Source organism: Opisthocomus hoazin, chromosome 14 (genome assembly GCF_030867145.1).
Source record: "Opisthocomus hoazin isolate bOpiHoa1 chromosome 14, bOpiHoa1.hap1, whole genome shotgun sequence".
Taxonomy (NCBI): Eukaryota; Metazoa; Chordata; class Aves; order Opisthocomiformes; family Opisthocomidae; genus Opisthocomus; species Opisthocomus hoazin.
In genome coordinates, this window is record NC_134427.1 from 7,752,471 (window position 1) to 7,768,182 (window position 15,712).

The 15,712-nt window shown below is 48.1% G+C and overlaps 1 protein-coding gene across 3 annotated transcripts in view; it reads left to right on the top strand.

Annotated features, from left to right (window-relative positions):
- The first annotated feature begins 644 nt into the window (after positions 1-644).
- The window catches only part of FGF13 (fibroblast growth factor 13), a 256,442-nt gene continuing 241,374 nt past the window's right edge, over positions 645-15,712 (top strand). For 2 of the 3 annotated variants that reach the window (XM_075435672.1, XM_075435668.1), the window contains exon 1: positions 1,855-2,218. Coding sequence is in view for 2 of the 3 variants with exons in the window: in XM_075435668.1 (XP_075291783.1) it covers positions 2,170-2,218 (49 nt within the window). In the remaining variant the exon portion in view is untranslated. Of the gene's footprint in view, positions 682-1,854; positions 2,219-15,712 lie in introns of those variants that run through there. The other variant, XM_075435671.1, reaches the window with a different exon arrangement.

Here is a 15,712-nt window from a genome sequence, read left to right on the forward strand (position 1 = left end):
TCTGAGGGTGACGGAGCCCTGGAACAGGCTGCCCAGGAAGGCTGTGGAGTCTCCTTCTCTGGAGATCTTCAAGACCCGCCTGGACAAGGTCCTGTGCAGCCTGCTCTGGGTGACCCTGCTTTGGCAGGGGGTTGGACTAGATGACCCACAGAGGTCCCTGCCAACCCCCACCATTCTGTGATTCTGTGAAGAGAAGGCCCAAGTTTTTGATCCTTCTGGCAGGTCTCTAACATGTTGAAAAAAAACGAAATTATAAAAAAAGGCTCAAGTAAAACAGCCTGATGTGGAGAGCACCCTGAGCCCACTATCAACCAGAAGGCTCGTTGAGCGTCCGTGAAGCAGAGCTGACCCTGCCAGGACAATTTCTCGGCTCCAGAAGCAGAGCCGGGGTTGCTCATGGTGCAGACAGATGCACAGAGGTCTGGAGGAGCTCAGCTTGAGGAGTTGGGGTTCACTTTTGTGCTTTGTACATTTCTTGGGGGAAAGTCATTGAAGAAGTGCAAGCCTGAAGTTCTCCTAAGTAGCAGCTTTGATCCCGGCTCTCCAGACTTAGCTGAAGCTAATTAACCTAATCACACCCGCTCTCCAGCCGCGGGGGTGGGGTGGATGGGGCTTTCCCCCCTGCTGCGGCCGTTACCTCGCCCGCCCAGGTGATGCCCGCCGCCCCTCCGTCGGGACCCGGTAAGCCGATCTGCCCCAGCTGTCCCCGGCGCTGGAGGCTGCGGGGCGAGGAATCCGGCTCCGCTAAAAATAGCGGCCGGGGGTCCGCCCAGAGCCCGCGGGGAGGGCCGGACCCCGGGGGTGCCCAGCCCTGCCTGCTGCCCTCCCGGTCTGGGAGAAGCCCGTCGTGTGCCCCCCCCCCCCCCCCAAACGGGCCGCTCTGAGGGGGCCGGGGGGGTCCGGCTGCCGCCCTGAGGAGCCCTCCCCAGCGCTTTATTTTGGGCGTTGCCGAGCGGGGTCGGGCTCCAAGGGTGCCGGCTGCTCCCCCGCGGGGCAGGGGACGGGGGCCCGTCGACCCCCTCCCTCCTCGCTCCCAGGACGTTTTGCCCCCCGTGGGGGGGGACGATCCGCTTTTTTGCGCAGGTGAGAGGAGCTTCGGCTGCTCTTGGGGGGGGCCCTTCCTCCTCCCCGAGGGCGGATGGGAAGGGGAGCCCCGTCCCACCCCCCCCGGGCAGAGCAGCAGGGCTGGGAGCGGCGCTGGCTCTGCGTGTCCCCTGGTTAAGGGGAGCCCCATGTCACCCTTGTCCTCCCCCCCCCCCCACACTGTCCCCCGGCTCTTCACACAGCAACAGGCTGCCGGGCTGGGGACCGGGCGATGCCGGGGACCGGAGCCTCCCCTGTGTGGGATGGAGGGGGGGGGGGGGGGGGGTGTCTGTGCCCCCCCCCCCCCCCGCCCGGCTCCGGGACACCGTCCCGGGGCTGGAGAGCAGCAGGGATCCGCGTTGGCCCCTTCGGTACCGTCTCGGGGGGGGCCGGGCTGGGTGATGGGGACCCGGGGGGGGGGGCAGCTCTAGCCCCAGCCCTCCGGCGAGCGTAAACCTGCCGCCTCTTCTGCAGTGCCGGGGACTCGCGTCCTCCTCCTCCTCCTCCCATCCGTGGCTGCAGCTCTGCTGCTCCATCCCATTATTATTAGAGGAGGATGAGGAATGGAAAGAAAAAAAGGAAAAAAAAAATCAAAAAACAACGCACCCAAGCAAACCACCAACACCACCCCCCTCCCCAACTCACCGTACCCCCTCCCCCCGGTCGGTGGGACTTCCAGGACCGGCTGCGCTTCCCTGGCCCTGGGGAGGGGAGGAAGAGCCGGGGTAGGCGGGGGGAAGGAGGGGGCCGGGGCCAGGCAGACACAGGGAAAAAAAAAATCGCTTTTGTCTCCGGCACGGCGAGCGGCGCAGGGGCTCGGTGCTGCGGCTGCCGGAGCCCCCCGCTCCCCGCCCCGCTCCCGAGGCACCGCCGCCGGGCTCCCAGCCGGGGAGCGGGCAGCTCGCCGCCTCCCGAATTCATTCCTTCCCCCCCTTTCCTCCCTGCCCCTGCTTGTTGGTGTTATTTCTGCCTTTTCGGCGTGGAGGATCCCCCCGCCCGGCCGTCCGCTGCCCCCGCCCGAGGTTTCTTTGGGTCCAGCCGGAATCCGCGACGCTCCCGGGGATTTTCCCACCCAAGCTGGGGTCTATGAGCGGGAAGGTGATCAAGCCCAAAGAAGAGAAAGATGCTTCCAAGGGTAAGGCGCGCGCAGCCGCTCCGATAAACAGCGCGTTCCCCGGCCCGGGGGGGGGGGGGGCACCGCTCCGGGCAATGTCGGTAGCTTGGGGACACCCCCCCCCCCCCCAACCCCTCCCGCCCTGGGCACGGGTGGGGAAGCGGTGCCCGGCGTGCGGGGCTCTGCACCGGCACGGCTGGGGTGGGGGGGTCGGCTCAATGCGGCACCGGGCGAAAGAAAGTGCCCCCCCCTCCGCCCCCTCCGCGGGGCCGGCCGGGGCGGCGGAGCCATCGCCATGGAGACGCGGAGCCGGGGTACCGAGGGGCGGGGGCTGCGTGCGGACCCCCCCTCAGCCGGTGCTGGTCTCGGGGGGCTGCCCCGGGACCGGGGTGCGTGCCTGGGGGGGCCGGGGTGCGTGTGGGGTGTCCCTCCGCGGGGGTGTGCGCACCGGGGGCTCTCCCCCCCCCCCCCCCGCGGCCCGCATCCCGGGCGGCGGTGCGGGGCTGCCCGGGGCCGGAGGAGGCTGGGTGCCGGGTGTCTCTCCAGCGAATAGTTTGCGGGTCTGGAGGTAGATCTGTGCGGTAGGCTGGTGCGGGTGGGGTGCCCGGGGGAGGGGTGCGCTCTCAGCCCCCCTCAGAGAGGAGCGAGCTGCCCCTCGTTGACTCGTTCTGTAAAGCGGGGTGGGCACTTTCCCCTCATTTACTTCTTTTTTTATAGCAGCCTACGAGGCTAAATCAAAACAAATCGTCCTTTCTGCTCTTTTTTTAAAAAAACTTTTTGGTTTCGTGATTTTGGAAGTTTCTGCTTTAGACTAGATTTTTGAGACCTTTTTTCGTGTTGGTTTTTTAATGTCCTTTTTTTCCCTTAACTCTGTCTTTGCAGTCCTAACTACATTGTGGCTTCTGTTCAAAACCGTAGCATTTTCATCGGGTTTTTTAAATTATTTTTCACAGCAGCACAATAAAGTTTACTTTTCAGATGCATTGCAAAACCTTACATTTTTCTAAACTAATATTTTTTTGTCTTTTCATTATTTTCTTTGGTGCTGAGTATTCTTCTTTATGGTGGCCTTATTCACGAAAATGCTCTTTAAATAATTTATTAAGCAATGCAGAACAAAAGATGCCTGCATTTCTAAGCAATTATTTTGCGTGATTTAGAAATGTGTTATAATCCTACACAAAAAGAATTTGCCATACTTGTGCTATACTTGTTTGAAAGCTTGTTTTTAAAATCAAACTTACATATTCCATTTTGTGCTACAATTACAAGTTTTAATGACCCATTAACTTCATATTTGAAATTGCCTGGGTATGGATTTTGGGACATTCGTGTATTTCAAAACACTGGAGCAAAGGCATTTGTATCTGCTGTTAATGAGTCAGTAATGACTTCAACGCGAAAGGCGCTGATTCCTGTGGTGACAGTGTACCAGAAGATTCACGTTCTGAGAATCCCAAGAAAAAGAGTTGACGCTGGTACTCTGCTTCCAGGAGACGCTGGTGCGCTCTTCAAGCTCGTATAAAAACTTTCTCCATTATCACAAAGTAAAGAGGCAGTTTTAGATACAGCAGGAGGAGCTGGTGCATGTGTGAGGTGATTTGGTACTGCTGTAGAAAAGTGAGCGATGGCCACGGTCTGTGAAATAGGCTTTTAACAAGGGTCCAGGTACGGTGGTGAGGAGGTAGTATTTGCCGGTCCATGTCTAGGCTGAATGGCCGCCTTTAGCCTCTTGTGTCAGAGACTGAAATAGGAAATGTTTTTTCCTCTGAGCCACCTGAGTTTTCTTTTGGTGATTGTGAGTACTATTGCTCTTAATGGGAATGTTTAATTGGGATCTAGCCATAGTTAAAACAGGCTTTTTTTTTTTTTTTCTTTCTTTAATACAATTAATCAGTAATTTGTCTGGAAAGGATGGGATATCATTTTCTGCGTATTTCTGCAGCTGTACAGTGGCGCTGGGTATTCATCAGTCCTGACAGAAGGACTGTGAGTTTTTGAGCTAGTTAACCCCTCTTTGAAAGAACAATGTGATCAGGTTTCATATAAGAGTAGCTTATTCTGGTGAAGTGTTCATGTACCCCACACTCTGTAAGATACAATTTCAGTACGTGCTGTAAATGCAGGTCTCCCAGGGCTATATTTGCATAATAGATATGGAGTTATTTGTTAGCGAGAATAGTGTCAGTGTTTCTTACTCCTGAAGCTTTCTTACACCTTACAGGGTCACTCACGAGATGCGGCTTTGCCATAGCTCTGTACAGAACTTGGGGAGGGCCATATTCAGCCCTAACATAAGGAGCTGCTTTGTACAAGCTGTTGAACAGGACTTTCTACACCCAGCTTTTGGGGTGGGTCTTTGTAGAAAAGCCTGATTTATACAGAACCTTGAAAGGCCGTGGATTTTGGTAGGAATCAGCACAATCCAGCGCAAGTAGTTACTGTCTTGCAACGGGTATTTTCAGTTAAATTACTTCCTCTTGTGAAGCATGTGGTCTTGTTAGTGGAGCTGCACAGGTGTAGCAGAAGTATCAAAATCTATTCTTAAAGAAACAGGTTTTTCTCACATCTTTTCTTAAGCCAAAGAGGAAAGCAAGTGCTCGCTTCAGAGTTTGTTGGGCCCGCTTGTAAGTCCTGGGTAGAAAACTGTTTTGTTCAAAATTTGGCTGCTTTTAAAACTGGCTGTAGATGTTTGAGAATTAACTATCCCAATCTAAATAAAGCTTATGGATTAACATAATAAAGTCAGGGATGTGCACCTTTACTTTCTGCAAAATGCTGCGTTAACTCTGAATGTATATTTAAGATTATGGCATTGATTTTTTCTTTTTTTTTTTTTTTTTTAAACTGTATGAGTGTTTGAGAGCTGCAGGACACCGTAAACCCAGGTAGCCTCCAGGCTGCCTCTCCAAGGTAGATTGGCAGCGGTGCTGCTCCAGCGTTGGGGCTGTTCGTGATAGCAGGCAGCTTGCTTCAGAGAGCAGCCTTCTCCCAGCTGTGTTGGTGGTCTCGAGCGTGGGGCAGGTTCCCATGTCTCTTCTCACTTTGCACTCTCTCTGGGGTTAGTGGGAGTACGAGGATCTGGGTGACAACAGCTCAGCATCCTGCAGTGGTAGTCTGATGGCTGGTAACAGCTCTGCCTCAATGGAGTTTAGTTATGTGCTCAAGGAATACCCCTAGGTACATTCCCATGGGCAGCAGAGCAGTGCCCACTGGTTGAGTTCTTCTCCTGCCACGTAGCTCATGTGTGGAGAGCCACATGTGTGGCAGGAGAGGTGACATTCCCCAGTTCTCCCTCAAAAAGCTTTTGCTTTGCACTTTGAGAACAGTGCATCCAGTGTCCCCAGCGAGCCTTGGGGCTGTGTCGACACAACCTGTTTTGAATGAAAGATTTGTTAACCTTTTATGTGGGGGAGAGGCATGGGGCAGTAGGAGAATATAGGGCATTAGAAAGTGGGCTGAGACCTGCTGAAATCCTTGTGCTTAGGATCTGGGCCTTAAAGAGCTTGTGCTGTCTGGTATTGCAGCCAGACTTTTTCCAGAGGCTGCTTTGCAATTTGTGTGGCTCCTCCAAGGAAAGTTGAGAGACGGAGCAGAGAGTCTGAAACTAAATCAGAGGAACAGATTCATCTGCGTTTGTTTTTCTTTTTACCGGTTGGGTTATGTACTGTTGCCTTCCCCATCGAGGCAGACGCAGGAGGCATCTTCTCTGTCACCATGCCCTCACTGGAAGAAACTTCGATAGCTTTGCCGAGAAGTCCGATAACCTCAGATGTTACGCTCCTTTTCAGTGAGAAAATGCAGAGTACATTTTCCTCTCCAGAAAGCAAAGTAGGAGGAGTATTTTCGAAGCTGATAGCTTCTAATCTGAGAAGAGCATATTGAAATAGTGACAGTAAGGTTGAAGACTTTGGAAGTGTAGGTACTGTTCTAATTTAGTGACGGCAGAAAACAAAGCGCTTAAAGAAAGCACTTGGCAGGAAAAATAGAAGTCAGAATTTTGAGGTATCTATTACTGCTTCTCCTGGCTTTATGGGAATATAGTATAATGCAGCTTATGATTGAAAGGTCTCTAGAAAAGCTGATGAAAATAAAGAAGCTGATCTCAACAGTTATATTTCTACAGTACTGAATCATGAGAAAGTAACTTACTTCAGGGACTGAAGAAGACCAGCGCAGTGGCAACATGTAAGCTGACCATGCCTTGGGCTGAGTCCACTGAATCAAAATTAGCAGCAAGTGCAGACCTGTGTGAGAAGGGGGAAGGGAGCATGGTGCTAGCACCCTTTGCTGCTTGGCCAGCTCAGGTGGGATGCGGGACATTTCTTTGTCTTTTTGTCAGAAGTTTGGGTGCTGGTTCTTTTGCATCCCAGAAAAAAGCCTCAGCAAACTTCAGCAGCAGCTGCAGTTTGACGTCTGAACTTGGGTCTCTGTTCAGGCAGATGTTTGCCAGCAGTAGATTGGGTCTTATCGTGGTCAATTGGTGCTATTGACTTACGCATCAGAACTTGTGTTTGTATCACGAACGTTTAATGATACTAAAGAATGAGTAGTTAAACTCAATGGTTTGTTTTGTTCACCTCACGTTAGAAATCTCTGTGCCTTCTGCCTGAAATCTGAGATTGCAGATCCACTTTGAACAGATGCCAGCATCGCCCACTGGAAAGCGACAGCCAAAAATCTGCAGCGAGACCCTCTCCGTCCTGGGTATTAAAGCTGTAGGTTACAATAGATACTTGGCTCTTGGCTGAGGTCCTGATCCATTCAAAATTCCCACTGACACCAGTGAGAGTTCTCTGTGTCTGCCTGTGGCATTACCTCTGATTAGTGGGTGGTTGTTAATGTGCCCATGCTTGGAATATTTACAGTAACTACCTCCTGTTATGACTCATTATCTGTGACTGGGTTTGGTTCCACAAACTACGGTAACTCTTTATAAAAGATACATTTATAAAAGAAACATCCTTCCCTCTAAATCCCAAGACGGTGGTTCCTGACATCTGTCAGTAAAACACCAGCAATTAAAAAATGAAAGCGGCGTTTGAGATCAAGATGCCAGCACATTCGTGCCGATGCTGTGTAATGGTTTTCAGTGTTAGCTGAAGAAATCCACGGTAAGGCAGCATTTTTAGGCACAAGCTCCAAACTTAGGGGTTTGTGATACTGTCGGTTCTCATATGGCTGCTGTCCATGGCGAAGAACTTGTGCTGTTCTGAAGGTAGTAAACGATAGTCATCTTTTTTGCTTCTAGAGGGAAACTTAACAGTTGCATCTTGGCAGATGCTAGGTCTCATCTTCAAAGGAAAAGCTCCCAGGCAGATGAAGCCTGGGGGATGAGTAGCCCCACAGAGCATCGCAGGGGGCTGCAAAGGGATGAGTACCAGTATCCACAGCAGATGTATAAGAATTTGTATGGCTCAGGCTTCTGGCATCTCTGGTCTGTGGCCACCCACAATATGCCAGAGACTTGTCATTAAATGTATTTGTGCCATTTACTGTGATTTCCTGCAAGGGATTGGTCTTACCCCTACGCTTTTTTTTTGTGCTGCAGTGTAGTCTTGGGTCAAATTAATGTTGATTTTCTTCCTCTACTCCTCATTGTATGTTATTGCTGTAGTGTGTTTAGGAAAAGAGATGTCTCCAGAGTTATGTGAACTGCTTCCTTGGGAGCAAAGACGTGGCAAATCCTGTTCCTCAGTCTCCTCTCTGCAAGTAATGAATCCATACTTTTATAAAATCCTCTATGAATGTAGTAGATGTGTGGTCAATCCTGTGTACAAACACAACAGCAGTAAGTCTGGGAGAACAAGCTTCCCATCTTACACAGCCTACAGCTGAGTGTTTTCAGACCAAGATCTCTGTGTTTGTGAGTTAATGTATATTGGAGAGGAATTGCTCCGATTACCCTGGGATTAGAGGTGCATGGGTTTTGTATGATTTGGTTGTGGATGCTTTTGTGCATTCAGCAGCTTCAGATCTATTTTGTGGGACTGAGGCTTAGATCACCTTTAGTTGAGCCTAGCTCTAGGGTCTATGTGAGCCAAACATTGTTTTCTTTTCCTCAGCTATGTCTCTTTGCCTAACAGATTTCCCCACTATTCCCAAAACATGTCATGGCCAAGTTTACGTGAAAAGACGTATGTTAAAAACCAAAATGGAACAACTAAAGGAGTATGTTATTTACAATAAACCTTTTATTTTTTTGTGTGGCAACTCGGGTAAAGGATTTCCTTGAATTTTCTGGTCTGGTTTCTTGCTCAATATTTGTATTGTTTTGCTGAGAGAAATGAAGGCGAAAATAATTTGATTTGCACCCTTAGGCAGGTAACAATTCAGTTCTTTTCATGAAGAGAGTGTAAAGTGAGACTGTTCTCCACTTAATTAGTTTTGTGAGAGTGATGTATAAGGCAAGGTCAGTGCTAAAGGAAGAAAGGGCTGGCATGGATTGAATGCTGCTTACGTTGTTTGAATAATTAGAGCATCACTCTGAGGTGGGAGGGAGCAGAGGGACTGAAATGAAGTGAGAAGAAGAGATATTCCTGAAATAGCAATTGAATCGCCATTGGTCTGGGTTGCATCACGCGTACACTGTTCAAGATCGACTAAATCTGAACTAGTGGTGGTTCATTACCTCTGATGCTGTGGCTGTGATTGTAGCTGAAATGAAGGTGTATTTATAGAGATTACTCTGTTCTGTGGCCCAGGTAATCTCTAGATACTTTTCAGCTGAGGCTTGACATAATTGATATAAGGCTCCATTAGTTGCTTTAAGAACAAATTGTTTAACCAGTACTTGGTATTTTTGATACCTGTGCTTTTAGTTACCACCTGATTTTGGACAAATTTCTTTTGTCTTAGTGGGATCAGATCAAACTCGCGCATTGTGTAATCCTTATCCTTACCCGAGTGGTCCACGGGCATTTGCTGGCTTTTGTAAAGTGATGGCTTCATCTCTGTGCATCACTTTTAGATGCCAGTGCAGGAAATCCAACAGCATTGCTGTACCGCTCTGGTGGGCTTCTGTCTCCCTGTTCGTGTCAGCTTTAACAACCGATACTGGCAACGCAGGTGGGGGACTCCATCAGCAGTAGTCGTAGTACCTATGTGGTTATTTTTCTAGTCGTCTTCCTCCTCCATCCACTTCAAACATACTGTGCCGAGAGTGAAAATGCTCATGTGGTGGGCTGACCTTGCCCAGCTGCCAGACACCCACCCAGCCCCTCTACCACTGTCCCTTCTCAACAGGACAGGGGGAGAAAACAAGATGGAAAAGCTCGTGGGTTGAGATCATAAAGACAGGGAGATCACTTGCTGATGACCGTCATCGGCAAAACAACCTCAACTTGGGAAAAACTTATTTATTGCCAATTATAATGGAATTGGATGGCGAGAAATAAAGACAAAAACTAAAACACCTTCCCCACTCCCCTTCCTTTTCCCCGGGCTCAGCTTCAGTCCTTCATTCCCAGCTCCTGGGGCAGAGGGAGGAGGTACAGCAACGCAGCAGGGATGGGGAATGGGGGTTGTGGTGAGTCCGTAGGAGTTCCCCTCTGCCATGCTCTTCTCCTCACGCTTTGCCCCTGCCCTGGTGTGCTGGGGTCCCTCCCGTGAGCTGCAGTCCTTCAGGATAAACTTGCTCCAGCGTGGGCTCTCCACAGGCTGTGGCTCCCTCAGGAATATTCACCTGCTCCAGCCTGGGGTCCTCCAGCTGCTCCCCCATGGTCTCCCTGTGAGGAATCCCTGCTCCAGCCTGGAGCGCCTCCTCCCCTCCTCCTTCGCCGGCCCCGGTGCTCCCAGGGCCGTTCCTCACACCTTCTCCCCTCTCTCCTCCATGCCGGGCAGCGTTCTCCCTGTCTCCAACATGCCCTTCCCAGAGGCACCACCGCCATCCCTGTCGGGCTCGGCTGTGCCCTGCAGTGGGGCCGTGGTGGGAGTGGCTGGGTTTGGGTGGGACTGGATGGAACCATCTGGAACTGGATTCTTCTGGTCAAAGAGGCCCCTGCTGATGGCAACGACATGCAGTCCAGCTGGCGCAACGGCTTGGTGGCAGAGCAGGGCTTGGTGGCAGAGCAGGGCTTGGTGGCTTGGCCTCAACTTCTGGAGACGAAGGTAACCTGCCAACGGCACTTCTCGTTGGAATGGGCCAAGCAAAAGGAATTCAGCGGGAATTCCTTCCTTCTGGGGGGTGGAGGCAGCCATTCCTGCTGCGTTGGCGGTCTCACCCGGGGCGTCAGCTCCTCGGGCCGGGGAGGGAGGTGACAGTGGGGAGCTCTCCTGTTCTGGGAGGTTCATACGGCTTTTATTCACTCGCTTGGTTTAATTATAGAAGTTTAGGAGTTTGGAACGGTTTTGCCCTGAACCCTCCAGCCTGTATTTGCAAATCTGGTTGTAATTAGCGTTAATCTGGTTTTGTTTGATTTTTCTGTTCGTTTTGTATATCGAATCCTCGGAGTTTTTTCTCTTCTCTTGAGGCTGACTTTTTCCTCACATTTTAGAAGTATTTCTGACTTTTGTTAAATGAAGGGAAAAAGTGCAGGACACTTTTTGGCCTAAAATAAGAAAGATGCAATGGAAATAAAGTTTGAAAGAACCAGAAAAGAAAGTTTAACAGGAGGGGGACAGGGAAGCCAGCTGGTAGGAGAAGGGAGCATTGCAGAACGAGTTCCCGGTGCTCCGCAGCACGTCCTCTGCGCGTGACCGGCCTCAAACACGCTCTTACCTGCCCAGCAGACACATGAGTGGAGAGAGAGCTTTCTTCTGGGTTTGTTTCTTGAGCCATGTTTTCAGGAGTTATCAAAATCTAAGAAGCTGGTAGGCACCTTCACCCTCTTCCCCCTCATGTCTCTCTGTAGTTCACTGGTACTGGCTGCGGTGTTTGTTCAAGTGCCTTAGGCTGGATCTCCTTCCACACGTTGTCAGTGTGCTGTCAATTGCTTACATAGAAACATTTTTTCTTTGGATTTTACATCTGCTCTGGATTTCTGTTACAGCTATCTTTTATGTTCAGTAGACATACGAATATCTTATGTTGCTCTTATATCTCAATCTGCCCAAGCTGTGCTACAATGCTGCCTCGAAAATGTTAAATTTATTAATTACAATTATACACAGTGCTCCGAACTGCTGTCACTTTTACTTTGTTCCTCTGAGGGCTGCAAGAGAAGAAGAAACTATGATGGAGCCAATTGCCACTGCAAGGCATTGTCACTTCTTGTGGGGTGCAGAGCTGGAATACCTGAACTGTGAAAGTCTCTTCTAGTGGAATAAAGATGTGGTGGTATTTTGGGGAGCTGTAGTATAGGTGGGAATTGCAGGTGTGTGCGTTTCCTGGGGGCATCATTGTTTGTAATTGTTTGAGACCATCACATAGTGCAGGTGCTCCCTCCTACTCCCTGCTGCAGATGTTGAAGGAGTATTTCTTCTGACTGTGAATAGGAGAAAGGTCTCTGCAGCCATACTGATGTATAATCAGTACAGGTTTGTCATGTGCTCTACTTTACGTTTGCTTCTCATCTTGCATACCAGTGACTGAATGTTCAGAGCACGCCAAAAATAGCTAACTGTTTTCAAGTGGCTGGGCGAGGAGAACTGTAACGACTTTCACTCGTCATTCTCTTGTCTCTTCTTTCCCCTCTGCCCCGTGTCTGCTTTCTGAAGAAAAGATGTTATTTTTTTTAATTTATTTTGGTGGAAGTCAATAAGAGGTGGTAAAAGTCAAATAAGTCAAAAGGGGTCAAATAGCAAGTCTCTTCTTGATCACCTAACGGGAAGGCTACAGCAGCAGAAAGACTGTGATGCCAGTCACAGGAGCTGAGAAGAGATTTCTGGGATGAAGTGTGACCTGGTTCTGTTCTGCTCCGGTGTCAGGATACTGCCTGGCCAGGGAGGCCAATAATCCAATAAGTCTATTTTAATGCTGGAGTTTGCTTGGTATCTGGCCTGTTGAGCTCACAGGCTTGTGTTACTTGTCCACTGGGAAGCTGCATCTTTGGTTTCCTTGGCTGGAAGAGGGGGTTTGGGGTTGGTTTGGTTGGTTGGTTTGGCTTTTTTTTTTTTTTTCTTTTCAAAATATCAGTGCAGAAACCAGTTTTCAAGTTTTCTTTTTGTAATTGTGTCTTTGGGAGGAATTTCTGTCACGTGATTTCTGGGATGTTGGGAGTAACAGACTGGTATAAATAATAGTCTTTTCATGTAGGGTATCCAAGTAGTAGGTGATGAAAAGGAGTGAAAGCTTTGTGGATATTGATGCAGTAACTCATAGGCAAGGAGAGAACAGCACAGAAGACGGGAGGAAGGTAAAATTGTACGTTTTCCTGGTAGTGTATTCAAGAACAGTAGATGTTCTTGTTTAGGACACAGTTTAAGCGGCAACAGTGAGTGTAGAGGTTGTCAGTTCTATTTCATGGCGACTTTCAGGGTTTAAACATTTGTATTTGTTCCCCCACTGGGACATAAGCAAAACTTCTTTGAAGTTACTCAGGAAAGAGAGACATGCCAGAATTATTTTAAGGAAAAAGACCTGTCAGGTTTTCCATCTGTATCCTTGTTCCACTCTTGATCTGAGAAGCCCTCCAGTCAAAACTGACATGTTTTTGCAAGACTTTTGAGAATGTTCAGAACGCCTAACCGATTTTTCTCATCAACGTTAGTAACAGATTTTGGAATATAACAGTTTTTAAAAAAATGAGTATGAGCTAAGCACAAGTTTCAGGTCGGGGGTATGGAGGATGGCAGGAAGAGCTGTAGCGAGGCAGGAGGTTTTGTATATGAGCCTTTTGGACTGTAAGTGTCTTGTTTTATTTCACTGCACATTGTATGGTGAAGGATGAACTTTCGATTGCTTTGCGCTTTGTGGAAGGAGTAAGAGATGCCAGGATGAGAATGCAAGGGCAAGAAAGTGTGATGGAGTGGCAGGAGAAAGCAAATCCCGTGAAACTTTGAACGATAGAAAATTAGCTTTGAAAAGGCTCTGGAGAGCACGAGGAAGCTGAAAAATGTAATGGAAGAGAGGATATTATGGATGTAATTTATCACTGTTTCCGGGAGTGTAATAACAGCCTGGCTATGTATTTTCTCACTGCAGAGTGGGGATTTATGAAGACCAGAAAAAAAGTGATGCAGGTAGCTGAGGCAGGAAGCGATCAGTGGAAAGGGGTCTGGTGGAGCAAGGGTCGAGGGAGAGATGAGGTTAGCAATGGCATGGAGATGGAGATAGAGGGGCACAGGGAGGAAAAGGAGCTGATGAATTTGCTGCAACTCCAGGGCTTTTCAGAAGAGGACCAAAGATATGGGTTTGTCATCACTGTTGGCAGGAGCTGGCAAAACTGTTAGCATTTGAGCCACTGAAGCAGTTGCAAATACTGAGCATTTAAAGCGAAATGCCTTTGCATACTGGGTTAACTCACTGAGTTGATTCCTGAGGTAGCTTTTCCATCAGTTGGGTTTTTTGCAGATTGTCAGAAAAACGCTCAAATTGCTAAGTGGCAGAAGAGGCTGAACTTCTAACCAAAAGAGATGGTACTGGATTTACAAATTAAAAATAAAAAACAAAAATGGCTAAATAGTTATGCTGAAAATGGAAGAAGGGAGACCCAGCTCTATGTGGTCTGTAGTGGTCTGGTCAGTCAGAGCTCGAGGATCTAAAAAGGCTTTTGTCACCTTTGATTTTTCACCTCTTCAGTGTACTGAACTAGGAGTATCTTTGTGAATGAAACTATTTGTTTAAATGAAGTTTTCCAGCCATCTTCCTTCTATACTTGATGTTCCCACAGTCTGGCTCTCCATTTACCTTTGGAAAAAAAAGATTTAAAAACATCTATCCTGGACTTGCTCCAGGTTGACAAGTGCTATGCTAATGACCAGTTGTGTGAAAGCCCACACGTTGTGCCAGTGTCAGTGAGCCTTGAGAGCTGCAAAAGTGAAGTCTGCAATAAGTACTTGATTTTATTTCTATTTTTTTTTTAAAGGTGGGGAACTCTGTCACAGAGAGGATAAATACATTTACTGCTGTGTTGTAGGTAATGAGTAGCCTGGTGCACACACAAATTTCCATTGAATTCAAAGTGTGCAGTTCTACCAGACTTACCTATCAGATACAACTATTTGGGATTTGGAGGCCAAATCTTGCTTTCACTGATAAAGCAGCTTGAAAGACAATTTAGGCACTTGTATTTTCTAGTGGCATGAACAGGGTTATCTTCTGTAGTAGTATTGAAAGCAAAGAATCCCCAACAGCCCTGTCTTTGAAACTCTTAGCAGTAATAGCAGACTGTAGTGAAAGCACACACGTTTGACAACCTAAAACACCGCAAAAAACCTTGACAATCTGTCCTGCAAGGTGCCAAGCATCTTTGCTTTTCATTTACCCAAAAGCTCTTGTTCGGGCCCCATATCAGTGAACGTCACGTATTCCTGTCATGTCCTGTTCCCACTGTCACAAATTCTTACATTAAATGTGTTCCAGAAGGAGCAATTGGCTGTGTATGAGAAAGACTGAGTGAGTGACAAAAGGCTTAGAAAAGAAATCAGCAAAAAGTAGCACGCTTTCATCCCTCTCATTCAAACATGTCTGAATGAGCTGTTTGTCTGTCGCTAGGAGAAGGTAATGCATTACTCCTCTTTCATAAAGTTGTTAAAATTGTTGCCATTAATTTATCAGCAAATTATTACACTCAGTGTGAAACACCCTGTTCTTTTATATGTCTTAAAGTGCTTTGGCCTCCTTGGTAGGATCTCTAATTACTGTTTTTTATTGCTGCTTTAAACCTTTTAAGCTATCATTGTGCATGGGACATGTTTGAATAACTACAGGTAAGAGACCGTGGTGGCTCATCAGTGTTTATTTGGGTGACACCTTAGAAAGAACAGAACTTGAACCAGCACTGTCTTGTCAGGTTAGATTGCAACATGGTTTGTACTGCTCAGCATCAGGCTTGCTGAGCGATATCCTCAGTGGGAGTGTGATACGCTTTGCATTTCATGGTGCTGACCGCGGCTGTCATGAATGAAGGACGAAGATTTTAAATGTTGGGTCTCTCATTCATATTTTTTCTTCTCTAAAATAAGTAGTACTTTTGTGTTGAATCAATGCTGTGTTTTAAAACAAGCCTGAAGATAGCTAGAAGAAACTGTAAATTTTGTATTTGAGGCGTGATTCTGCAATATCAGATTTTTGTGTGTGGGACGAATTGTCATGATAGTTCCAGTGATTTTAATGGAGGCTGAAGTATATAAGACAAATAGATTGGGCTCATGAAATCTGATCTCGCAGATCAGCAGAAAACTCTGTTGGTGAGTAAAAGGTAGCAGAAGCTTGTATTCAGTTTGCATCTTCAAAGATCGCCTGGAAGATGTTGCAACTGAAAGAATGTGGCATGAATTTTTACAATGTACTCTGCTGGATGGCCTTAGAGGCAACTGCTGCTTCTCCAGTGCCACTGTATTATGGTAGTTTGTGCTTCAAAATTTGGCTTTGGGAATTATGGTATCAAAAGTGCAGAAGTCCATCTCCTTCAT